We start from the raw sequence: 26,066 nt of genomic DNA on the forward strand, positions 1-26,066 counted from the left end.
CCTGTCCTATACCCATCCTGTTTCTCACAAGCACCAGTGGGTATTGGAGTTTAGCCCAGTCTGACACTCCCCAGACCCAGTCCACACACATGCCAAGGGATACTGCAGATCAGATCGTAGTCCCTACTCTGGCCCTTGCTCTCACCAGTGGCAACCACAACCCAGCCACGGTGTCCCCTTACCTCCCCAACCAGGTCTGTTCCCAGCTATAGATCTTGCACATGGCAGTTGTTGCTCTGACCTAGCTTAGCATAGTCTCTCATCTGTCTTGGCCTTTGCCTTTGGATGCTGTAGCATGGCCTGACCTGGCCTTCCCCCAGTCCCAACTCTTGCTGGCGGGTGCTGGAACCTGGCCCTGCTACATCTTCTCCCAACCCTGGCTCATGCAAACTGGCAGATATGACAGCCTAGCCTGGCACGACCTGTGCTCCAGCCTGTTTTCTGCACTTGCCAGTGAGCTAAGGCTTGCTCGGCCCTGCCTAGTTCAGCCTCTTCTAAAACCAACCCACACATTTGACAAGAGTTGTAGCTACCTTTCCTAGCTTGTCTGAACCCCAGGCCTGGCTCATGTGCCTACCAGCAGGATCTATGACCCACTAGGGTAGTTTCCCAAGTTCCCCCACTCGATCCACTCCCAGACCCAGATCTCATGCATGACAGTGGGTGCTAGACTCTTACCCAGCATAGCCTACTCCCTCTATCCCAGCCTTTATATGAACTGCTGGATGCTGCAGCTGGCCAGCCCCACACCTTGTTTTAGGATGAACATGCGGGTGCTGCAGCCTGAACCTGCCCAACCTGTTCCCAGCCCCAGTACCCATGAGTGTTGGCGGGTTCCATGGTCAGGCTTAGCTCAGCCCATCACCATCTCAACTCTTATGCTAACCAGTGGGACTTGTAATTCCACAGGGTTAGGCCCACACATCCCCCACGTTCTCTTGCATGCTGGTTAGTGTCATGGCCCAGCCTAATGTGACCTGTCCCCTTGTTCTGATATACACTGTCAGACACTGGGATCTAGCCCTGCCAGAAAGGACCCCAGCCCTAGCTTCATGTGGGCTGGTGTGTGGTAGTCAGCAGTGTTCCGTGCTAACATGCCTACCTTAGGTCTCCCATGTGTTCTGGTCCATTGGTCTGACCCAAAAAGGTCTTCTAGCCTCTCCTCTCAAAACCATCAGGTTCTGTCACTTACCTGCAAGTACAGTGGCCTTGTCATTGGGAGTTCCACAGGAGTCATTCCTCACCTGCAACATACTCTTATGGTGCCCCTCTCTACCCCGTATCCCCTTTCTCCTTTTCCTAATCAATTCACAATCCCTGTGCCAGAAGCGCTGGGGTTCTCCAGCCAAGCCTTTGAAAGCCCAGTGGGTAGTGTGCTCGTTGGGAGATTTTTCTACCCACCAGAGTCCCAAGCTCCTGGTACATGAGCTGGCCTGGTGCTTTGCCCCTCCACACGCCTAAGAACCAGACCCACTGAAGTTCACCAGAGCAGCGTGCTGACCCGGGGCTCTCCCCTCTGCTTGCCTCACCTCACACAGCATCAAGTACATGGGGAAATTCCCAGGTTCACTCCACCTGCCTAGAGGTGAGCTCCCAGTTCCCCACATGCCCCACCAGTTATGCTCCTAGCCCTCCCTCGATCCAAACCCGTCGTGCCCATGGGTTGGCACAGGAATGGTGGCAGTCACTGTTCCTCTGGCCAGCTTGGATGATTTCCCTTTTTGTTTATTTATTTATTTTTATTTTCCTTTTTAAAATACAGTAAATACACTCTCGTCACTTAGTTTAGAAGGAAGAGAGATCCTGAGGTGGTGGTATAAAGCATAAGTTCCCCAGGAAGGAGATGATTTAATGATTGCTAACTGTAGATGATTCAATGAATGCTTATGTATTTCATAACTCTACAGTTCTAAACAAATACAGGTAAGAAAGATTAGGAAATCCTGATTTCACTGCTTCATTGTGAAACTAAATGGTTATAGTGACAAGCTGTGCATGGACAATGACTGCCTTTCCCTGAAAAAGTGGTTATCACACAGAACAGACTTCAAAATGAGTATTTTACCTTAGACATTAATATATTTTTACCTTGATATACTGGATAGACAAGGTTTTGGAGTAAATCCAAATTCTGTAAGGTCCACACTTTGTGATTTATTATTCATCTGCATCTATTAATGAAAAATATATAAGTTCAACTATCGATTTCATTTGAATCCAACATACCATGAGCATATTCCTGCTAGTACATAAAGTTCAGAAGCCAATAAATTAGGAGAAACTAAGAATTGTTCTGCAATTTGTCTCTTTCTCAGGCCCTTTATAACAACTGGCATTCTTCATTAGGCCACCTTCTTTGCATACTCTATACTCTCAAATCTATGTACACCTAAGACTTCTGCAAGTGAATGATTCTCAGATCTGTATTTCTAGATTAGTTCTCTCTGCTGATTTTCAGTTATATCCCTCTGTCTGTAGGACATCTTTACATAGACATTTGCAGGCCTCTAAACTCAGAATTTACAGAACTGTATTTATCCTGAATCTACTTCTCTAAATTTGCATTCCTTTCAGCATTTTTAACCATAGAAAAGCTCAGCTTTTCTCCTAGTTCCTCAAGTGAAAAAGCTGGGCATCAGTTTGACTACATGTCAACTTTACCGCTCAAGTACTAAGGTGGTTGATTCCAGCTCTGAAAGATATTTTAAGTCCAGCTGTATCTCCCCTTTGCTACTGACTTCCTACTCCACTTTGCTTAGATTATTGCAAAATATCCCCTAATGAGTCCCTCCGTTCTTATTTTATCATCCTCTAATCCCTTCTCTACACTGCAACCAGAGTGAACTTTACAAAATGCAATTCTAATTCATGTCACTGATTAAAGCCCTTCAGTGGCTTCCCAATACTTTCAGGATCAAGGATAAATGCCTGAAATAGCAAAAAGGTTTGCATGATCTAGCTCTTCCTTCCCTCTTCAGCTTCATCTCTGTATATTCTTCTGTTTATAACCGAACTGAAAACACAACTTATTACTTGTTCCTTTAAAAATCTCTTATCTTTCCTCCAAGCCCTGGGATTTTACATATTCATTACGCTGGAATATCTGTCCCTCCACATCACCATTCTAGCACCTGACCCTTTCATACTTAGCCTGAATTCTCAATTCTCAGGAATCCTTTTTGACCTCTCAAATTTGAACTGAAGGCACTTTCGATCAAAACTCAGGCATCTTATATTTCTGCCACAAACTCACATCAAACTATACTGCAAAGACCTGTTATTTGTATCCTTCACCCAACTATAAATTCTATGAGGATTGGAAATAAAACGATTTAATCACCATATTTTAACACCCTGACATATTCTTGGTGCTCACTGAATATAAAAGGAAAGAAGGAAGAATATGGGGTGGAGGGAAAGAGGGAGGAAGCAAGAAAGGAAACAGTGAAGGAAGAGAAGAAAATAATGAAGCAAAGTAAAATATAGGTTATTTTCAAAGAAGGTGATGTCCATTTCAAGCCTCATATAGCTCCCTTATATTTTCCTACATTCCCCTTGTTTTAGCTTTATACTTAAGAATCTTCACCCTCATAAAAGTCTTAGAAAAGGACTTTTCTGGGATACAATGACTTAGGCTTAAGTTAAGTCTGTTAGCAATAAACCGCCAAGCAATAAAATTCATTCCATCACTATAAAGGCTCCTGTTCAGTCTGCATTTAGGTGCAAGAATCACAATCAACTTCATTTTCCAGCCAGGAAAGTACAGCAGTGCCCAGTTTTAGCTGCCAACTATCTTCTCATTTTCTCCATTCTTGGATTAAAATAAATAAATAAAATGTTTATAAGGAAGTAGCTAAATAAATATATTGCAAATGTAGATCTAAGACTGATTATAAATAATGGTCGCTTTCCTAATCAATCCACGAGTAATTAATTCTAAATTACACTGCAGGTATTTACCTACTTGTTACCCTGAACAAAGAACTTATATACTTTTATATAGAGAACACAGGAATAAATGTACTAAATGTAACCTTGAGCCTTTTAACTGGAGGAAGAGATGAAGTCCTGTTTCTTAAATCAGATAAATATGAAGAAATTGTTGACTCTTTAATTTCTGATTTCTGTGCAACTCCAGTTTTACCTATGAAAATAAATTTCAGATTCTTCAGATTAAAATTCAGGTATTGTTCATATAAAGCCAAATTTCTTAAAATTTTCAAATCTAATGCTTACTTTTAAAAATGATGCCCACAAAAAAAAAGTTTTTGACAGTTGAAGCTGCATAAGTATCATATATAGATAATTAGAATGTCACTACTATTCATCAAACATCCTTCAGTTTCTCTTGATTGAAATAAACTTATTTAATGGAACTCACAGCAGTCGTGTCCACACATTTGTTTATTTTTGCAGGGATGATTGCATTCTCGGTTCCCAGGCTTTTTGCAAGTAGTCATTCCTAAATTAAGAAAAACAACTTATTTATTATTATGAGTTTAATAGAGTTTTATCTAGTCTGTTTTCTTTAAACAGTACAAAAAGATTGATTTTATTTACTCAAATGTTAACCCATAAAGTTTAAAAAATATATTTCTGATAATATTTAGTACCTATACCACTGTTAACCATCATCCCCAGTTAACAACAAAGATCTAGCTTCCTATTTTCTCCTCTCAACCTCTCTTCTTTAAATAGAGCTAAATACAGCAGAACATTAGGAGCTTTTGCCATGAATGGGGCAAGAAGGAGAGTGGAGTTCTAAAATTTTTAATTTATATTTAAGCCCCAGAATCCTTAAAGAAGCAAGTTACATGACACCTCAATGGCACAACTAATAACAGTCATTAGCTACAATATCATATATATTATTAAATTAAGAAAATTCCAAGATACACTTTCATAGTCTCAGAGATTTCCCTTTCAATCCCCCAACTCCCCTCAACCCACACTGATTTCCTTTATATTGTTACAATAGTATAGTCCTTCAACAACAGGTCTATCATTCGGGTATTTAAGTGTATCATCACATTGTAGGTATAGTCAATGGTAGAAAGTACAGCAAACTATTGTCAAAATACATTTAACAATTTCATTAGGATTCCTCCTTTCATTCCGGAGTAGACATGTATACTACAATGTATCTTTACTTCCTGGTTTGCTAGTCTCTGTTATACAATTCTTCTAGGTGGAACTGTATAATGTTTGTATTCACCTATGAATATGTAAATATGTATATACATGTTTATCTATACATCTATTGATCTTGTATTTTGCATCAGGATTGCCTTCTATCAGAAAGAGTACATGATATTTATTCCTCTGGGATTGGCCTGTTTCAGTAAGCATAATGATCTCCAGTTGGAATCATTTTGTTGCCAACAGTGGAATTTCATTCTTTTTAATGTCTGAGTAGGATGCACCACAGTAGTATTTACCATGAAATAGATGTACCACAGTTTCTTTTTCCATTCCTCTTTTGACGGGCATCTGGATTTCTTCCATGTCTTCACTAAAGTAGATTGTGCTGCTGTTAATACAAGATTACAGGTCACCTTCTCATATGCAGCTATCATTTCCTTTGGATATATTCCCAGGAGTGGGATAGCTGGGTCATACAGTAGATCAATTTTCAGTTGTCTTAACACTCTCCACATTGACTTCTATAGTCGCTCTACATCCCAATAATAGTGAAACTTTTTCTCCCTACATTCATGCTATTAGGTATTGTTAAGTAGAGTTCTAAATGTAAGCCAATTCCATTGGAGTTAGGCAGAACCTCAATGTGGTTTTTATTTGTATTTCCCTAATAGCTAGAAAGACTGAGCATTTTTCATGTCTATTAGCCATCTGAATTTGTTCTTATGAAAAATATCTGCTCATTTCCTTTGCCCATTTCTTTACAGGGTTGTTTGTTTTGCTGTTGCTGAGTTTCTGAAGCTCTGTGTAAATCTTGGAAATTAGTCCCCTATCATTAATATGCAAAGGTTTTCTCCCATTCTGTTGGTTGTTTCTTCATTTTGTTGATCATTTCATTTGCTGTACAGAAGTTTCCTAGTTTGGTGTCGTCCTATTTGCTTATTTTGGCTTATTTTGGCTTTGACTGCCTGTGTTTTTGGTGACTTTTATAAGTCTTTACCAATGCCTATATCTTGGAGAGTGCTTCCTATGCTTTCCTCTAATAGTTCGGTGGATTCTAGCTACAGTTTAAGTCCTTGATCCATTTAGAGTTTATTTTAATATAAGGTGAACGTGGGGGGTTCTTGCTTCTTACTTCTGCAAGCTGCTATCCAATTGTCCCAATAGTACTTGTCGGTAAGACCAACATTTTTCCCTTGGTTACTTCCATTTCTCTTGTTGAATATTACTTGGCTGTACATGTGAGGGCTATTGACCTCCTTCTTTATTTGTACCAGTACCAGACCACTGTTTTGCAGTATGTCTTAAGGTCTGGAATTGTGATTCCTCCAGCTTGATTTCTGTTCTTCAAAACAGTGGGGTTTTTTTTGTTCTTCAAAAGAGACCATAACTATTTATGGTCTCTTGTGTTTCCAGATGAATTTATGTGTCTTTTCCATTTCTGAGAAGAATGTTGAGGTTTTGATTGGGGTTGTATTTGAATCTATATATTACGTTCGGTAATATGGATCTATAATCAAGACAGAGATAGAATCAGTAATTAAATCTCTCCCCACAAAGAAAGGCCTTGGACTGGTGGGCTTCACTAATGAATTCTATTAAGGTTTCAAGAAGAATTTACCCCAGTTTTCACAAACTATTAAAAAACAATAAAAAGAGAAGCAATTCTTCCAAACTCTTTCTATGAAGCAAACATCACCTTAATACCAAAGCCAGATAGAGATACAATGAGAAAGAGTACAGACTAATATACCTGATGAACATGGGTGCATACATATTTAATAGATGTTAGAAGTCAATGCCTGGGTCTGGCCTAGTACCCTGGTGGCTAAATCCTTACCTTGCATCTACCAGAATCCCCAGTGGATGCCGGACTGAGTCCCAGCTGCCCCACTTTCAATCCAGTTCCCTGTTTGTGGCCTGGGAAAGCAGCCAAGTACTGCCCAAGGTCTTGGGACTCTGCATCCGCAAGGGAGACCCAGAAGAAGCTCCTGGCTCTTGGCTTTGGATTGGCTCAGCTCAGGCTGTTGTGGACACTTGGGGAATGAACCAGCAGATAGAAGGTCCTTCTCTGTCTCCCCTTCTCTTTGTAAATCTGACTTTCAAATAAAAATAAATAAATCCTTAAAAAAACATATTATAGAAGTCAATGCCTTAGGAATACAGAAATTTGGTAATGAAATCAAAGAAAGATCTCTTCCAACTTGATTATCTCCATCTAAAATTAATACATCCAAATATATATATTTTTCTATTATATTTTAACTAGTTTTTTCTCTAGTTCTTGTTAGAAACAATGGAAAAAGGAGAGATTTGAACTGGTCCCTGAAGGACAGACGGGTTCTAGATTCAAAAGGGGATCAGAAAAAGATGAGGACATAATACTAAAAGAAAGTGAACCACAGACTATAGTAACCAAACTGGCTTATTTTTGCTGGTGCGTAGATTCGATGTAAACTAGAAGTGCTGGAAGTAGTGGAGAGCTTTGAAAATCCAGACAGCCTGTCTTGGTCCTTCACTCATTTCCAGTTCCAGTCTTTAGTCAACCTTTCCAAGTCATGACACATCTAGGCAATGGATAACTGCAGCCTGAGGCAAATGTACAAGGTGATGAATTTATTAGGCAACAGCCAGGTCACTTCGAAGGCTGAGAAGATGAACGTATCAGATATCAATAGAGTATAAAAAAGTCTCTGGCAGATGGAGTTATCCAAACCACAGTGCTACAGTGCTTCCAGTTGAATATCTTCTTTTTTAAAGACTATAAAAATTGCTCAAACAAGGCCACTCTGTGTTAACAGTAGCAGAGGTAAGAAGACTATGTAGTTATTTTTCAAACTATAGATAATACCCCAAATAGATGACACCACAAAAAATAATGAAACATCCCCCTCTTCTGGCTAACACAGATGAGTACTAGTTTTTAAACCTTCCTGCCACAAAACAAAATCTAGCAAAATATTCCATACCTTGTTTTATGATAGCACTCAATCTAACACTGAACTCTACATCTCATAAGCCCTAGAGAATCACCCAGAAAAAGCTGAAATTCTATAATATGCTCCTCCCAACTCGCTGAGGTGATCTATTATTTTGTTTGCTTTCATTTGCTTCATCAAACAAGTCCATCTTTCCTCAAATAAAGGTGTCTTCCTAATGGTCTCTAGCTGAAAGGCTTTAACTCTCATCAGATTATTTGCCAACTAAGAAAGGTTAAGTAATTCCTAAAATTGCCATAGGGCAGTTGCTCATTGTCTCCCTGATCCCAAAGGCATGAAGCACTGTCCGTTTCAAGTATAGCTGCAGGCTATCAAATTGTCTAGCGGTAGGCTAGTTTACTCTTCAAAAGCAAAGCAACCCACTACTCATACTGTTATCTGGCCCCTCTAGTTCAGTGCTACTCTGTGGGATTAGAGATGTGAACAGTTGATATCAACTTGATCTTGCTTTTCTGTCTAGGTAAGTATTAAACTGTCTAAATCCATTTTGGTGTCTTGTGTGATTTACAAAAATAAAGCAAGACCACATAGTAGCTGCCATCATCAACACTCATAAGTCCATCATTCTGCTGTCTAAGTGTATCCTGACATTGTGGGCTTGGACAATGGCAGAGTCCAGCAACCTATTGTCAAGATACAGTAAACAGTTTCATTGGGAGTCCATCTTTGTCTGGAAGTAGAGATGCATAGTGCATGGTATCCTCACATCTGGATATGATAGTCTCCATCACACAGTCACTATACATCCCCTTAAATGAAAAGCCACAAAACAAAATCAACAACAGGAAGAAAAACAAATTTACAATGCCATGAAGTTAAATAGCATGTTACTGAATGACTAATTTGTTGCTGATGAAATGAAAATCAAGAACTGTCTTGAAAAAAATGCTGCTACTGTATGACTTTAGAGTCAGTGAAAGATTTACTATCACAAAAAACTGTTTTGAAGACCTGAAAATAAAAACAAGAACATCAAAATCCATGAGATGCAGTTTTCGCTGCTCTTTGTTGGTAAAACGTGTCTCCAGAATGCAACAAATAGATGGGTTTCAGTTTTTGATCCAGTCCACTAATCTATAACATTTGATTGATGAGTTTAAGCCACTTACATTCAGCGTTAATATGGATATGTGGTAAATTGGTCCTGTCATTTTAGCAATGGGTTGTTCATTGTTTGATTTAGTCCTCTGCTGTCATTTTACTTGGATGTTCTTCACATTTGCCTTTGGTACTATTCCTTTTCTCTATCAAGAGTGTATGCCATACCAGCACCCTGGATCGATACTGGGTTTTCCATTCCCCATCTGGGGCAGGTAGGAAGCTGAGTGTGGCTTCTCCTCTTGACTCCTCCCTTCCCCCAGATACAGAAAAATGAAATAGAAACCTGGAAACAATGATCACACCCACTTTTCTCTTACCTTTGATCCTTCCCACCCTGATCAACTATGTAAGAATCATTTAAAATAAATAAATTAATTAGTTAAAAAACAAAAAGAAGTGGAAAAGCCAGGACATGAATTGGTACCCACACAGAATGTTATTCTCACAGGCAGCGGCTTTATGCACTCTGCCAGAACAATGGCCCTGCCAAATCAGTTTTTACTTCCCTATGCTTCTTCTTCTTTCTTATGGCATCCTATTCCGTTTTACGGTTGCAATTTAATTTTTAATTAAGGTTTTATGTTGCTTCACATTTCTAAATTATTCTGTTACTTTACATGTACTTTCTGTTTGTTTATTTTGGACTTTCACATAATCCACACTGATCTCAAATATCTGGTCACTCTTGGTCATTTGTCTATTATAAAGTATGACTACTGTGTCTCCATTTTACATGTGAGAAACTAAATTGTCCCAGAAGTTAAATAACAGGCTCAAAACTGTACTGTTAATAACTAGCAAATTGATTCGAGCTCACCAGGAATGACTCCAGAGCCTTATCTCTCAACCATTCTGACTTCCTAGTTACACCCACTGCTTTAGTTTTCCAAAGGTTTTATTTATTTAAAAAAGGAACTAATTGTTTAGTGGAATGAGACTACTAGCAGGAAATGCCTTTCAAGTTGTTTTGCAATAAGGGATATGGAGCTCTTTAATCTCTCTTAATCCAAGGATTTCTATAAAAGGATGTATTTCTAAACATTGCCACAAGATGGTGCATAATGATTATCTGAATATATTTGCTCCTGGTACTGAAAATTAACCAGGATCTGGAAGTTTAATAAGACTCTGAGAGCTCTTTGAAATTTTAAAATATAATTGGCACATTTTGCCAGGAAAAAGAACTGTATATAAGTTTGTATAGAATCTAACATATGAATATTACAAAAGCACCAAAAACTTTTTGATGTATTTCTATAATTAGAAGTGCTCCCCTAATCCCACCCTTTGCATCCTGAGAATTGTTTGATTTTTGTCTTATTAACAAATGTATGCTTACAAAGATTGAAACTTAAAAAAATAAGATTCTCAAGGAAAATTAGCCCAAGATAGATTCTTAGGTATATCTAAAGTTAGCAGTTTTCATATTCTACCTCTATCATAATTTAAGATGTAAATAAATTTCATAATTTTGTCATGTTATATGTTTTTAAAGCCCCCAGTTACAGATATTTAAAGTAAACTTATTAACGAATCAGAGAGTATGAAAAAAGAATTCAGGATAGCAACTAAAGTTGTCATACTTAGACTCACAATGCAATTATAAAGGCAAATAATTTGGTGTGTGAAAACTAGAAATGAATATTTCTAAAAGAAATTGCTATGACTTCTGTAGCTCTTGATTTATGCTAATCATGGCTTTACCCTTTTTAAATGATATTCTTTTCATTCGGTTTATTAATCATACTGGTGGAGTCCTTGATTTTGCAACTTAATGTACAAGTACAACAAAGAATATAAAGAAGACTAAATTTTGAGTAGTATTTAAATATGCCACTTTCCAAAGTGCCCAACAATAGTTTTATCCTTGCATTCAATTTAGTGCATATTTTTCATATTCAGAATGTCACAGCAAACACAAATTAATGTATTAGTGACAAATCAATTTTCTTCAAATTAAAGAAAACCCATGCTTCTCATAATGTGTTTAAAGGATAAGAAGTCTCAATGACTAGGTTTCATATTCTAAGAATTAGCCTGAAAAAAACATTCTAATTTTTGTTTCTACAACTAAAATTTTCTCACTGTTAAAGATAACACAAAATATTTCTTCTCAAATTCTATGAAAATGTATCTCTTTAAACCTTAACCCTACATGAATATTCAAGAGACCACCTACCACTAAATAATGTTTTCAAAACTCTGTAGGAAAGGGCAGGCATTTCTTTGCTTTAGGTCCAGCCTCCTGTTAATGCATTCTGGGAAAGCAACAGATGATAATCCAAGCCTTTGGTCTCAGCCACTCAGGTGGGAGACCTAGACGGAGTTCTGGGCTCCTAACTTTGGCCTGGCCCAGATTGGCTGTTGTAAGCATTTAGGGAGCAAACATGGGGATGGAAGATCGAGTTCTCTCTTTTCTTTTCTCTCTCTTTCAAGTAAATGAAAAAAAAGACATGTTTTTAAAAGTTGTAGTAAGTATGAAAAAATTTCTAATTATGCTATGCTCACTAATATGCATATGTCTATTCTTACATAGAGTCCTATCATTCAATAGTATACAATATTAAAACTTCTGTTGTACTTGCAAACACATTTAGAAGCAACCTGGACTTAAGATACTCCAACTCGATGGATTTTTGTTTTCACTTTATTGTGTTCAGAAAGCATTATACATTCAATAGAAACTAAATGAAAGCTTTGATTTCCCAGGCTAGTGATATGTGGTGCCATCACTTTCTTGTGATGCTAGGAAATGGCAGCATGTACTGCTTCTAGTCAACCACATGATTAGGAATGCAAGCAGTGGATACCCTACAGTGTGCCGTGCAGCTAATCCCTAATGCTCAGAAGGAGAGGTGTAACTAAAAGTGCGTTTTAGACTAACACAGGTTTCAAGGTACATCTGTATCAGCTTGTATCATTTAGTAACATGGTCTAACAAGAGATACAAATACCTGAAATTTGGAGTTTTTTGTAAAGACCAAATTTGTTACAACTCTAACAGGGCAAATCTATGGTCTCTTCTTTGTTTCAGTTACTGAGAAAGAAAATGAACACAGGTACCACTTTTTTCATAATATGCAATTGCATCAACTTTCTGAAAACTCTTCATATGCATAGGTTTTGAAATTTTTGCACCAAAAATACACTTATTTTTAAACTCTATTTCTATACATTTTTGAAGCACCTTTTTTGTTACAACTGATAAAACTATCTGTTTTTGCATATAAAAATCAGATTACTAAATCCAAATGTGCATAAATTCCTATGACACGGGATAGGTGTTTACACAGATTAAAAATATGTGTTTGATAAACATTATATTTGTCCGATACAAAATATATTTCACCTGCTTTTCACAGGGCTGTGCAAAATGTCAGGGGAATTTTTGCCCTTACACAACGTTCATGCTAGTAGGAAGAATAGGAAGGATTACTGAGATCAGGACAGAAACCCTTTTTTCTATTTCACAGAAATACATACACCATGAGTTTTTTTTCCACTAAGAAAAAAGGGAAACACTTCTGTCAAAAGAGAAAGATAATACAGAATCAATACTGTCAACATTTAGAAAGTACTTTATTTGATTATTAACAAGCATTTAAATAGGTATTTCTCTAAATTCATTTAACAGACAACACTTACTGAAGGCCTCTAATGTAATACATTCAATATATAATTTGGACCCAGAATGAAGCGAAATGCTGATCTATTAGACATGGAGTTAAGGGAAAGGGAATAATCAAGAATTACTGCTAGTTTGGGGATGAGCAACTTCATGTGTAAAGAACCAGTACTACTCATTGAAATGAAAGTCAGAAGAGAAATTAATGTGGTGGATGAAGAACAGAGACAGAAAGGGAGAGAACCTGAAAGTTCAGATGTTGAAATGTTCAGTTTTGTAGCCTAAGAAACAAGTAAAGGGCTCTAGTAGATCTTTTAATATAGAAGTTGAGCTCAAAGACGACTGAGCAGAAGCTGTAAATCTGGATGTGATTAGCATTAAAAGTGACATTTATATATATGTATATATATTTTTTATATTTATAAAAATGAACAAGACCATCTAGGAAAACAATGTACAAGATAAAATAGGAGGTCTGGATAACACCAACATTTAGAAGATAGAAAGAAAGGCAAGGAAAAGATTATGAAAATTAGTTGCCTTTGAGAAAGAAGGTAACAGAGGAAAAAGTGTATAGAAATGTTTTCTCACAATCATTTAAGCAAGCATTATTCTCAAGCACAAGCTTTTGCTTGAAGAAGTGAAAAGCAATGTTGAACACTAGTAAGAATTTTTCAGATTTGGAAATTAAAACCCAGAAAAACAAATTTGCAAAAATCACCAACAGGTAGCGTGCATGAGAGGGAAGGTCAAAATCCACATTTCTTTAACTCAAATCCTGTGTTTCTTTTTGTCTTTATAAATAACATAAAATTATTATGTATATTATATTATATAGCATATAGTATAATCTCCTTACTATGCATGTCGGTGATCCAGGCTCCTAACTTGAGCTTGGCCCAGCTCTGATTATTACAGCCATGTAAAGAGGAACAAGAAAATGCAAGTGTTTCTCTCTCTCACACATACATACACATCACCTCTTTCAAATAAATAAAAGCAAACACTTAAAAAAAGAAAAAAATCTTTCCCAACCCCAGTAGAATTCCATTGGGTCAACATAACACAATTTACTTATCTACCAAACCACTGAGGCACTATGGCTGGTTTTCAGTTTAGGACTGATATGACAGTAGTACTACAGAATATGATTTTGGTGAGCAAATATGCAGCCTTCCATCTGGCATGCACCCACAAGGGGAGCTGCTTTTTTTTCCTTTTAAAAAATATGTATTTATTTGAGAAAGAGAGAGACAGAGAATCTTTCATCTGCTGGTTCACTCCCCAAATGGCAGAAGCCAGGTGCTACATTCAAGCTTCCCACAGGGATGTCAGAGGCTCAAACACTAAGCCTTCTGCTGCTTTTCCTAGGTCAATAATCAGGAAGCTGATCGCAAATACAACAGTAAGTATTTGACTGGTGCCCATATGGGATACCAGCCTGACAGGCATTGCAGGTAGCAGTCCTAACTGCTAGGCCTCAACATCAGCCCCAGAGAACTGCTTTATGGGCCTGGAACTTTGGGCCAGTGGCTAAATCCTCACCTTGCATCCACTGGGATCCCATATTGGCATCAGTTCATGTCTAGGCTGCTCTGCTTTCCATCCAGCTCCCTGCTTGTGGCCTAGGAAAGGAGTAGAGGATGGCCCAAAGCCTTGGGACCTTTCACCTGCCCAGGAAGCCTAGAAGCTCCTGGCTCCTGGCTTCAGATCGGCTCAGTTCCGCCATTATAGCCACTTGGGGAGTGAAACAGCAGATGGAAGATCTTCCTGTCTCTCCTTCACCCTGTAAATATTACTTTCCAATGAAAATAAAATAAATCTTAAAAAAAAGGTGTGGAAGGGGAAATTCAAAAGTGCAGATAAAACAATGTCAACCACATACTGATCACTGAGAAAGGTGGATAATGAATACCTGAGGATTCAGTATACATGCCTTTTGGTGTATGTTTAAAAATTCCTATAATAAAAAAAGTCCTTTTAATCTTGGTTTGCTTCATCAAATCTGTATATTTTTGTATTTCATTTTGTCTCCGCCACTGACAACGGCTGTGAGAATAGAGTGTTAATGAAAAAGGGAAAATGAGGTGTGGGAAAAGCATCAAAAGATGGCTCAAGTACCTGGATCCCTGCCTCCCATGTGGGAGACGTGATAGTAGCTCCAGGCTCAGGCCTCAGTCTGACCAGCCCTGGCCACTGCTGCCATCCGGAGAGTGAACCAGTGGATCGAAAATCTCTTTCTGTCTCTCCCTCTCTCTGTATAATTCTGACTTTCAAACAAATGTCTTTTTTTAAGGGAAAATACATATGATAATACATATCAAAAGAGTAATGTCTAGTGAAAATAAATATAATATGTATCAAGAGTAAAGAAATCATTTATGTTCCAAGTATCACTGCAATTGAATAAATACTATGACAGAAGTCTTACTGTACATTATTAATGTAATTAGTATAAAGCCTAACTATCTAATTCCATAGTATCCACAATCTGAGTGAAACAGTATTATAGCACTAGTTATCCTTGCTAGCTACACTGGTGCTTTAATACAAAACCGGAATTAACAGCACTATTTACCTTTATTGGGTCCTGCTACAATAGATTTCGCAGAATGTTTAGAATAGGAAATATCTGTTTCTGATGTTCTCTCCATAATTATTTGATTTTCAAAGCTCTTGGATTTTAAGTAAAGGACTGAGAATTTCTGCTGAATATCAAGTCCAACTAGGAAAATAAAAAGCATACAAATGTTTACATGAAACCATTTATTTATCTCTTTAATTATTATAGCTTCTACAGTTAAATCATTCAGAAAATTAAAATGGCTTTATAAGGGCTAAGAAATGTGACAAATGAAAATCTATAAATCATTATCATAAAACCAAAAATGGGACCAGTGTTGTGATGCAGCAGGTTAAGCCATTATCTGTACTGTCAGCACCCCATATGGTGCTGGTTCTAGTTCTGGCTCCTCTACCCCTGATGCAGCTCCCTGCCAATGCACCTGGGAGTGCAGCAGAGGAAGCATTAAGTTCTGGCCCTGCCAGCCCACGGGAAACTCAAATGACACTTCTGGGTTCAGGTTTTGGCCTGATCTTATCTGCTGCAGCCATCTGGGGAAGGAACCAACAGATGGAAGCTTCCATCTCTCTCCCTCGCTTTTTCTGTGTGTGTGTGTGTGTCTAATTTTGGTTTTCAAATAAATAATTAAAAATTTTTAAAATAGTGATGAATAAACAACTGAAAATACTCAAATTTAATGTTTATATTAATCAATTATTTAATATGATTAATTATATTAATTAATACATATTAATAAATAATAAATGTAAATAACTGAAATGTAACTATTTCAGAAAACTAAAATATGTATAAATGAACTGATGAAATTACTATTATAGTGTCCTGTTACAGTCCATCAATTATATATTCAAATATACATCTAAAGTTTAATATAATCACATATATTATTTTATATAAGTTTCATTATTTTCCTGCATCAGCATAAAGAAATTTTAAGTGCTATTACACACTTCACATTCATGTCCTCATTATTTTCATTAACTTACCAAAATCAGTACTAATTAAATTTACGCTAAGATCTCCAGATCTAAGAGCTCTCTTCACATCAATCTTTTTAGTCCAATTTCCAGATTTTAGCAAAACAGAATCCCTGAAAAATATGTAATATGTAGTTTAGTGAACCAAGGATTAAAATAATATATTTCTAATTATTCCCAAGATAGGTCTTTTCTCATAATGAAATGAGATCTACTCTTGAAAACTATTTCATCAAACTTTGAGGAGGGAAATGTCCTGATTACAGTTTTCATTACTAGAGGGAACTTCAAAAGTATGTGGTGATGTGGGCAGTGTGGTGCAGTGCGTTAAGCAGCTGTCTGGGATGCCCATCTAACATGTCAGAGTGCTGATTCAGGTCTTTGTTACTCTGCGTACAATCCAGCTTCCTGCTAGTGCACCTTAGGAGGTAAGAGACGAAAGTTCAAGTGCTTGGGACCTTGCCATCTAGATGGGTTAGGGTTGGGGTTCTTGGCTTCAGACTGGCCCAGTTCTTACTGTTTATGTATTTGAGGGAGTGAATCAGAGTTCTATCTCTTTGTTCTATTTTTCAAATGTAGGAAAACAGATAATTTTTCTTTAAAAGCTCATGGAAGTATAGAATTAAAAGACAAATTTATTTTAGTAAAAATTTTAATACATGAAGAGTCTTTTCATAATAGCATTTCCTACATTCTGAAGATCATTCATGCAGTTGATTCAAGGTTGCACTGACTCCAGTCCACCTTGTATATGTATTTGCCATTAAAAAACCACATGAGCATGCTCAAAAGTTCACTACCACTGCAAGCTAGCGACACACAAGTTACAATGACTGGGGAGAACTATTTCAGTAGTATCTTCTACATTGATTTGAAATTATTTTTATTAAAAAAATCACAAACTAGCAACAAATTTTATGACTGAATTTGTTTAGCCACATTGGCAGTCACAGAGACCAAACATCCAAACACTGCAGATTCTCTATAAATGTACCTTAGCTAATTAGAAGAGTACAGTTACTAGTGAACATGATATCCCATTAATCACTGCAGTAACTTTAAGAGACTTGCATGAAGGTATCCTCTAGTACACTGACAACAATAAAACATTTCCATTTCAGAGTCACTGTTATTCCTCAATTTGTCAGCACAGGTCCCTAAAGTTGAAATGCTGATTCAACTATACACTTTGCTATTAACTAGCCACATGACTGGGGCCAAAGAACTAAAGCTCTCTTTTTCTGTTTCCTCCTCTACAATGTATAGATGATGATAGCATAAGTGTCAAGTAAATATTAAATAATTCAATATTTGTACCTACTAAGTGGTCAAAACGATAGCAATTCGTAGAATTTGCCTACGACAGCTTAGGAGAAAATCATAGAAAATTTATTAAGATTTATTTTATTTTTATTTGAAAGGAAAAGTCAGAGAGAGAGAGAAGTATCTTTTATCTGTTGGTTCACTTCCCAAATGGCCAAAATGGCCGGAGCTGAGTAGATCTGAAGCCAAGAATCAGGAACTACCTTTGGGTTCCCATATGGGTGCAGGGTCCCAAGGCTTTGGGGCATCGTCGACTGCTTTCTCAGCCCACAAGCAGAGAGCTGGATGGGAAGTGGAGCAGCTGGGACAAGAACTGGCACCCAAATGGGATGTTGGTGAAACAGGAAAAGGCTTAGTCTACTCCATCATGGTGCCTGCTCTGCAGAAAATAGTATTTGAAAAAATGTTTAAATAAAAATTACAAAAAGGCATGCTAGGAAACAAGGTATAAAGGAGAATACTTTATTTATCTATATGATCTAGCTACATGGATCCTACAATGAAGCTGTGGTAGTTTGTTGGATTTAACTTGTAAATACACATCAAACCGAATACAAGAAGAGTGCCCAAAGAGTAATAAAGTCATGAGTGACTGGAGAACATCAGCAAAAAAGTCTCTAAATCGTTATTTATTCACTCATTTCAGATTTTGGGAACACACTTTATTTTTAACTCATTCGACATTAACATAACAATCGAAACAACAGAGCCCAGCATGGTAGCTGAGTGGCTAAAGTCCTTGCCTTGAATGAGCCAGGATCCCATATGCGCACTGGTTCTAATCCTGGCAGCCTCACTTCCCATCCAGCTCCCTGCTTGTGGCCTGGGAAAGCAGTTGAGGATGGCCCAAAGCCCTGGGACTCTGCACCCGCATGGGAGACCCAGAAGAGGATACTGGCTCCTGGTTTCTGATTGGTGCAGCTCCAGCCACTGCAACTGCTTGGGAGTGATTCATCGAACGGAAGATCTTCCTCTCTGTCTCTCCTCCTATCTGTATATCTGCCTTTCCAATAAAAAAAAAAAAAATCTTAAAAAAAGACAATGAAAACAACAGACCCAATGTTAATGCTTTTGTTAATATAGAGAAATTATCCAAATATTGTTTAATTATCCCATCGTGATTTTTATTACTCTTTTCTTCAGTGGAAGCTTTCTTTTACAGTATATGCTTATAAATAAAGTAAAATAAAAGTATCATCACTTCCATACTTACATAATTTTGTGCTTAAAAACTACTTGATTATCTGCATCACCAATGATTAAGGTAATACAGTGAGAATCTGGTGCTGTTCTTTTAGTCTGTAGTTGTTCAAAATTTCTTAATGTAATGGTCACTAGTATTTCCGCCATTGTATCACCATATCTTGCAATCTTCAAAAAAGACAGGAAAAACAAGTGTTTAAAAATAACCTTAACATCTACTCAGCTCTAATGTTACTTATGAAGACACCCATAGTATTTAGGAAACAAAAATATTTACCTGTTTCACTTCAAGTTCATACTTTGGTAGATGTGTCACAGTTTCCTTTATCTGGGTTCCAAATGGAGGATGTCTACTTAAAACCTAAACACATTTACATAATTATTTTTATATTACAACACTGAGAATTATTTTAATAATACATTTTTAAAATACCTTTAATATAATACTTATTACTTAGAATTTTGGTAGGCTAAAATACTGATAATTATAAAAAAGGGAAATAATTTTAATAGAAGTAAATATAATATTGAGAGCTCAGAATTCAGAGAGAAGCCAGGTTGCTACCTGACTTCAGGAATAATTAAATATTAAATACCAGCTCAAGTTCTCTTGCATCTGTTTCTTCTATTCTTTTAAACGAGGTCAAACCTGCATTTACCATGGCATTTGACAATGTTACACCTATGGAAAGTTAAACAATAGCTTTTAAAATAATCCATGTTTAAAGAAATCACTAGTTATTCAATAACACTAATTTAAAAATAGTAAGTATCAATTAAATAACTCCTTTGGTTTGGATACAGTTTGAATGTGTTCCCCAAATGTTTGTGTACCAGAGGCCTGATACCCAGTGTACTCTTGTTGATGTGATGGAACATTTCAGAGGTAGGGCCTAGTGGAAGGTAATGAAGTCACTGGGGATCACCCTAGAAATGGATTAATACTAGTCTTGAGAAATAGGTTGGTCTGGCAATAGTAGGTTAGTTTCCAAGAGAATGGGTTAAAGAACAAACCAAATCTCTATCTAGTCTCTTGTTTCCTTTCTTGTCAAGAAAACTCTTTTATCATTGTCATGCCATTGCTGTAAGGCACAAACCAGACACAGTAGACACTGATGCTATGCTCTTAAACCTCCATAACTGTGTGTGAAATCAACTTTGCTTTATGAAGTACTCAGTATTAAGTATATTAGTTCAGCAAAACAAACAGACTTATTTGGCTTGTGACATCATTCAACTATAACCAATTTAGTTTCTTCAAATTTAAATAAAATAAACATTTTATAAGAACTCTGGTCCACTTGATGGCTCAATCCTTAGTTTTACTATCAGAAAATTTTAAAAACGTCATGGAAAATGATATTAAATATAACTGTTTTTATACTAAAAAAACCTTTTGAAATGCATGCATTTTCATAATAATACAGTTCTTATAAATTTTGAAGATTCTTTGTATGCATGGATTTGAAACCTTTTGCAGCTAAATAAACATTTTTAAATTATTATTTGAGATTCAAGTAGAGAAAGAGAGAGCAAGAAATGCTTGGATCTACTGGTTCACTATCTTAATGCCTATACCTGCCAGAATTGGACTACGGCCAAACCGGGGAGCTGGCCACCCAATGCAGTCCCCTTACACCGGGCAGGACATCACCACTGAGGCCATCACTACCACTTGGCAGGGTCTCTGTATTAGAGGAAGCTAGAATCAGGAGCTGAAGCTCAGCTATGAACCCAGATGCTGTGACAGGGGACTGTCAGGGTGTCTGACTGGGATTTTAACCACTAGGCCAAACCCCACCTGCCCGCCCCCACTGCCAAAGACTTATTTTCTAGTATCATTTTTTAAAATACACAAACGAAGTTGTTTAAATACGTTATCCAAAGGGCTAGTATCAAAAGGCATGTACTTTTATATTTATGTTTGAGAGAAAGGCAACATAATTCAGAGATGAAAATATTATTTCATGAAGCTATGATTGTGTCTTTGTAGTTTCATTTCTGGACCTAAATTAATTTTATTTCTGTTTCCTAAAAGTTTCAATACTTTTCCATTGCATTTAGAGGAAGGTGGCACTTTCAATACTACAGATAAACTTCCTTGTCTATATGACTTTTCTACAGCCTACCTCTTCCAACTAATTTCCTACTACCTTTGTCTGTTGATTACTTCAGCCTCATTGACTTTTATACTGTTCTTTAAAGTTCATTTTCATCTTTGGACCTCTTCTGTTTTCTTTATGCTTTCAGAAGGTGGAACAGTAAATTTCTATACTCTAAAAAATGAATTTATCCAAATCCTGCAATAGAACATATCTGTCAAGATTACACCTAGGGCAAATGTATTAAAGGAGAAAATGTGGCATTCCTATTTCCATATTTGTATCTACCACTAGACTTGTAAATTTCTTTTACTCATCTTCTTGAGACATTGTTCATTTCAATTTTGTCTCAAAATTTTTTCTCAGTTTTTTTTTTAACATTGTAGTTTATAGCTACTGTTCAAAATCAATTTGTAGTCTTTTTTTATTTTACTAAGGTTAATAAAACTTTCTCTGTGTTGATTCTCTTTTTCTATAGTGTTTTTTCTGGACAATATTTGTGTCTTTCTACTTACCTGTACTGAGTATGTGTAAAAATAGATTAATATTTGGTAATCTGGAAGAGATGAAATGCAATGGTTGCCTAAACTGACATATTCTAGAAAGAATGGCTGACTTTAACAAATATAGTGAAATTTATTTTTAATGATCTAACGTAATTTCAAGATTTTCCATAAATTCCTATCTTCTTAATGTTCAAATAAAAAAACTTCCCAAATTAAAAGTCTTGCTTCCTACCATGTAGTTAATGGGTTCTGCCACCCCACTGATTTTAAATTTCATGTGAATAAAAAGTACTTAAATCCTCACAAAACTGTTGAGATATTTGTGCAAAAGAATAATCAGATGACTCCTAAAAAATCCATTATATAAATTTTAATGTCCTCAACATGTATACAAATAATAAAATTACCAAGTTTGTCAGTCATGGTATAACAGGTCTCTAGAATACTAAGAAGCAATAAGGTCATAAAGTCAGGGCTACCAAATTGGAAACTTTAAGAGTCCTCACCAATCCCAGTTGCTGTAAATGACATCCTTTTAGAGTTTTTCAGTGCATACCTAATAGATAGGAAATCATCAAGCAGTCTTATCTACAGAATTTTTATAAAGATTAGTTCTAAAATCCTATTGTATTTGAAAAAAAAGCAAGGGTAAAATTATAAATAATTTGTTATTAATTAGGATCAGCCAAGATTGCTAATTCTGGACCTTGCCATTGAAAATACAAGATAGTCAAAAAGTAAAGAGTGGGAATTTGATATGTTGTTTTAGATGCCAGTTAGGATATTTGCATACATAAGTATGCACACATACTGAAGTGCCTGGGTTGGTTATAGCTTACTCCAGCTCCTAATTCCAACTTGCTGCTAATGCAGACCCTGGCAGGAAGAGCTAATGCTGCAAGCAGTTGGGTCCCAGTCACCTCATGGGAGACCTGTATTGTGTTTATGACTCCCAGGATCAGTCCCATTGCAGTTATTATAGGCACTGTGGAACTGAATCAGCAAATATAGAGGTGTACTTTCACTACCTCCTCATTTCTGTGCTCTCTCTTTTTCTGTCAAATAAAATAAAAGTGAAAGAAAGTATTACATAGTTAACTAATTACTATTGAGCTGGCACAATGGCTCAACTGGAAGATCTTCCCCCTTCAAGTACCAGGATTCCCATAAAGGCACTGGTTCATATCTCAGCTGCTTCACTTTCCATCCAGCTCCCTGCTTGTTGCCTGGCAAAGCAGCACAGTCCCGAAAGTCTTGGGACTCTGCACCATTGTGGGAGACCCAGAAGAGGCTCCTGGTTCCTGGCTTCAGATCAGCTCAGCTCTAGCTGTTGTGGCCATTTGATGGGTGAACCAACAGATCAACTAGGGCCCAACACTGTTTGGGATCTGTCCCCCACATGATAGACCAAGAAGAAGCTGTTGCTGAGGTCATTTGCAAAATGGACCAGCAAATGTAAGATGTCTCTCTATGCCTGTTCCCCTAACTCTAGTTTTCATAAATAAATTTTATTTGTTTACTTATTCAATTTAATTTAAAAGGCACAGTTATTGAGTCAGAGACAGGGACAGAGATTTTCCATCTGCTGGCTCAAGTGCAAGATGGTTGCAACTTCCAGCACTGGGCCAGGCAGAAGCCAGGAGCCAGAGGTTTCATCCTCATCTCTTGAGTACGTTGCAAGGAACCAAACACTTGAGCCATCTTTAGGTGCTTTCCCCAGGCCATTATCAGGGAACAGGATTGGAAGACGGGTAGCCACAACTTAAAATAACACTCATGTGGGATCCAATGATGTAAGTGGTGGTTTTGAACCCACTATATCACAGCACCAGTCCAAAGAAAAAAATTTTTTTAAAAGTTTACCCTTGGCATGAGAACAAATTTTAAAATGAGGGTATTAATTATTATTGACTTATTCATGTACTATTCACTTGATTTCAAATAAAATTATTTAAGGAAGAATTGAAAATGAAAGATTTTCAAAAATAAAATACAAGTACTTTGTATAGGCCTACAAATGCAAGGTTCATAGAAGTTCATAATTACCACAGAATGTTCTTTACTGTGTGGAATACAAAATATATTTTAGATATTACAAAACTTCCTGCCTTTATTAAGCACCTACCAATTTTTTCCAACTGTTTGGAAACATGTAGAGAGTTTTCCCAAAGTTTACACCTAAAACATTTAGCCAAAATTAAACTATTCAATAAGGTGGTAAACTTCTGTTCTTGAGCAGCGACAAAATCTGACAACCCTAAAAAGAAAAATTTCCAAAATTAAATCCAATATAATAGTAAACTAGAAAAAAATCAAAAATTCACAATTCCTGTTAACATACATCTTGTAACTCGTGAGCCAGTTCTGAAAATCTTCGCTGTATCTTGTGTCAAAGCAAAATCTTGAATGGGAATACATCCTAGTTGAGCCTGAATAAGACTAGAAGAAAAACAAATCTCATTATTTCCCCTTAAAAGCTACTATTTGACACCACTGCTTGAACTATTCTTTCTTACGTTTATTCTTGTTCTTGATTTCTGGGACAACACATGATTTATATTTTGCCTTATTGCTGTTTTAAGTCATTATTGATTTTTTCCCCTAACCCGTAAAAATTCAGCCCATTTCTTACTCTTTATTCACTCAATTTTTCTCTACTATTGTTTCCCTCAGAACTTACTTCTTAAACTGGCACTTTAATCTCAACACATCTAAAATCACCATTTTCTTCCCCAACACATTCAGTGTTTCACCTCTACTGTCTCTTTCCAGGGCATTGTAGGGAAATAACACAATTTTTATTATTAATAAATATTTACTAATTGCCTAGGTAGCTTAATAAGTAAAAGTATGCCAGTCATAGACTTTGGTGCTGAAAATTTTATTCAATAAATGAAGGACGGTAGCATATTAGTTGCTTAGTTGCTAGACCAAGAAATTTGAAGGGATAGTTGTTAGGAACAAACATTTCCTTGTTGACTGTTCTGCTTTATCCCAGTTCTTAGCTTCCTGTCTCTACTACATATTTACCTAATCAGATATTGATATGAAAATTACTCAGTTCTAACTTACATTACTGGACATGTATTATTCTCTCAGGGAAAAGATTCTCTCTCCAGCTATTTCTCTCTCTTAGTAGATAGACAGATAGAAATAGATAGAAATATATCTTTTTAGAGCTTCCTCCCAGTTCCCCATGTGGATGCAGGAGCCCAAGCACCTTGGCTTTCCTCTGCTACCTTCCCAGGCAACCCAGCAGGGAGCTGGATCAGAAAGGCAATAGCCATGACTCAAACAGGCCTGCATATGGAATGGTGGCACCCCAGGTGGCAGCTTTACCCACTACACCTCAGCACCAGCCCAGAGAGATAGCTGGTTAAGAAAAAAACAGTCAGTCAATTGTCTAGAGAGATATGACAGGACAGTTATATTTCACAGTTTAGGTGTTTTTTTTTTAAGATTCATTTTATTTTTATCGCAAAGTCAGATATACAGAGAAGAGGAGAGACAGAGAGGAAGATCTTCTGTTCGATGATTCACAAGTGACCACAATGGCTGGTGCTGTGCCGATCTGAAGCCAGGAGCCAGGAACTTCTTCCAGGTCTCCCATGCGGGTACAGGGTCCCAAGGCTTTGGGCAACCTCTACTGCTTTCCCAGGCAACAAGCAGGGAGCTGGAGAAGTGGAGCAGCTGAGATGAACCAGCACCCATTTGGAATCCGGGTGCTTATAAAGCGAGAATTTGGTTACTGAGCCATTTTGCCAGGCCACATTTGAGTGATCCTAAAACTTTGACAAGTTTTATTTAACGAATACCTGAAAGTACCTCATCTAAATATTCCCATCATTTCTGTCTTTCTTAGTAAATAATAGTAACTTTAAACACATTTTGGTCACTTCTATTTTTATATATCCTCTGCTAAAACGAAACTGTGAGGGCCTGGCGTGGTGGCCTGGTGGCTAAAGTCCTCACCTTGAATGTTCCAGGATCCCATATGGTCGCCAGTTCTAAACCCAGCTGCCCCGCTTCCCATCCAGCTCCCTGCTTGTTGCCTGGGAAAGCAGTAAAGGACAGCCTAAAGCCTTGGGACCCTGCACGCATGTGGGAGACCAGGAAGAAACTCCTGTCTTCTGATTTTGGATCGGCTCAGCTCTGGCCATTGCGGCCACTTAGGGACTGAACTAGTGGATGGAAGATCTTTCTCGCTGTCTCTCCTTCCCTCTGTAAATCTGACTTTGCAATAAAAATAAATAAAACCTTAAAACAAACAAGCAACCAAACAAAAAGCCCTATGATCAGACCATTTGGTTTAAACACAAATGCTAGATTTTAGCTAAGAAGTCAAGGGCTTGGTATGATGGCTTAATATCACATGCTATAAATTCTTTGAAAAATACCAGTTAAAGCAAACAAAACTAGTGCTTGAAAAGGGAAGTCCTAGGGGTTTAAAGTATAAAAAATTAAAAACCCCAAAATGAAAGAGTAGAAACTTGGACAATTTAAAACT

The 26,066-nt window shown here is 37.0% G+C and overlaps 1 protein-coding gene across 6 annotated transcripts in view; it reads right to left on the minus strand.

The window, feature by feature from the left end:
- Positions 1-26,066, minus strand: part of HFM1 (helicase for meiosis 1) — a 96,113-nt gene that overhangs the window by 18,743 nt on the left and 51,304 nt on the right. For all 6 annotated transcript variants that reach the window (XM_058660890.1, XM_058660891.1, XM_058660892.1 and 3 more), the window contains 10 exons: positions 23,901-23,998; positions 23,685-23,816; positions 19,548-19,633; positions 19,229-19,312; positions 18,962-19,119; positions 16,435-16,538; positions 15,443-15,589; positions 4,382-4,462; positions 4,035-4,144; positions 2,089-2,171 (listed from right to left, as the gene is read on the minus strand). In XM_058660890.1, the coding sequence (XP_058516873.1) occupies positions 2,089-2,171; positions 4,035-4,144; positions 4,382-4,462; positions 15,443-15,589; positions 16,435-16,538; positions 18,962-19,119; positions 19,229-19,312; positions 19,548-19,633; positions 23,685-23,816; positions 23,901-23,998 (1,083 nt within the window). The remainder of the gene's footprint in view (positions 1-2,088; positions 2,172-4,034; positions 4,145-4,381; positions 4,463-15,442; positions 15,590-16,434; positions 16,539-18,961; positions 19,120-19,228; positions 19,313-19,547; positions 19,634-23,684; positions 23,817-23,900; positions 23,999-26,066) is intronic.

This window comes from Ochotona princeps, chromosome 2 (genome assembly GCF_030435755.1).
Source record: "Ochotona princeps isolate mOchPri1 chromosome 2, mOchPri1.hap1, whole genome shotgun sequence".
Lineage (NCBI taxonomy): Eukaryota > Metazoa > Chordata > Mammalia > Lagomorpha > Ochotonidae > Ochotona > Ochotona princeps.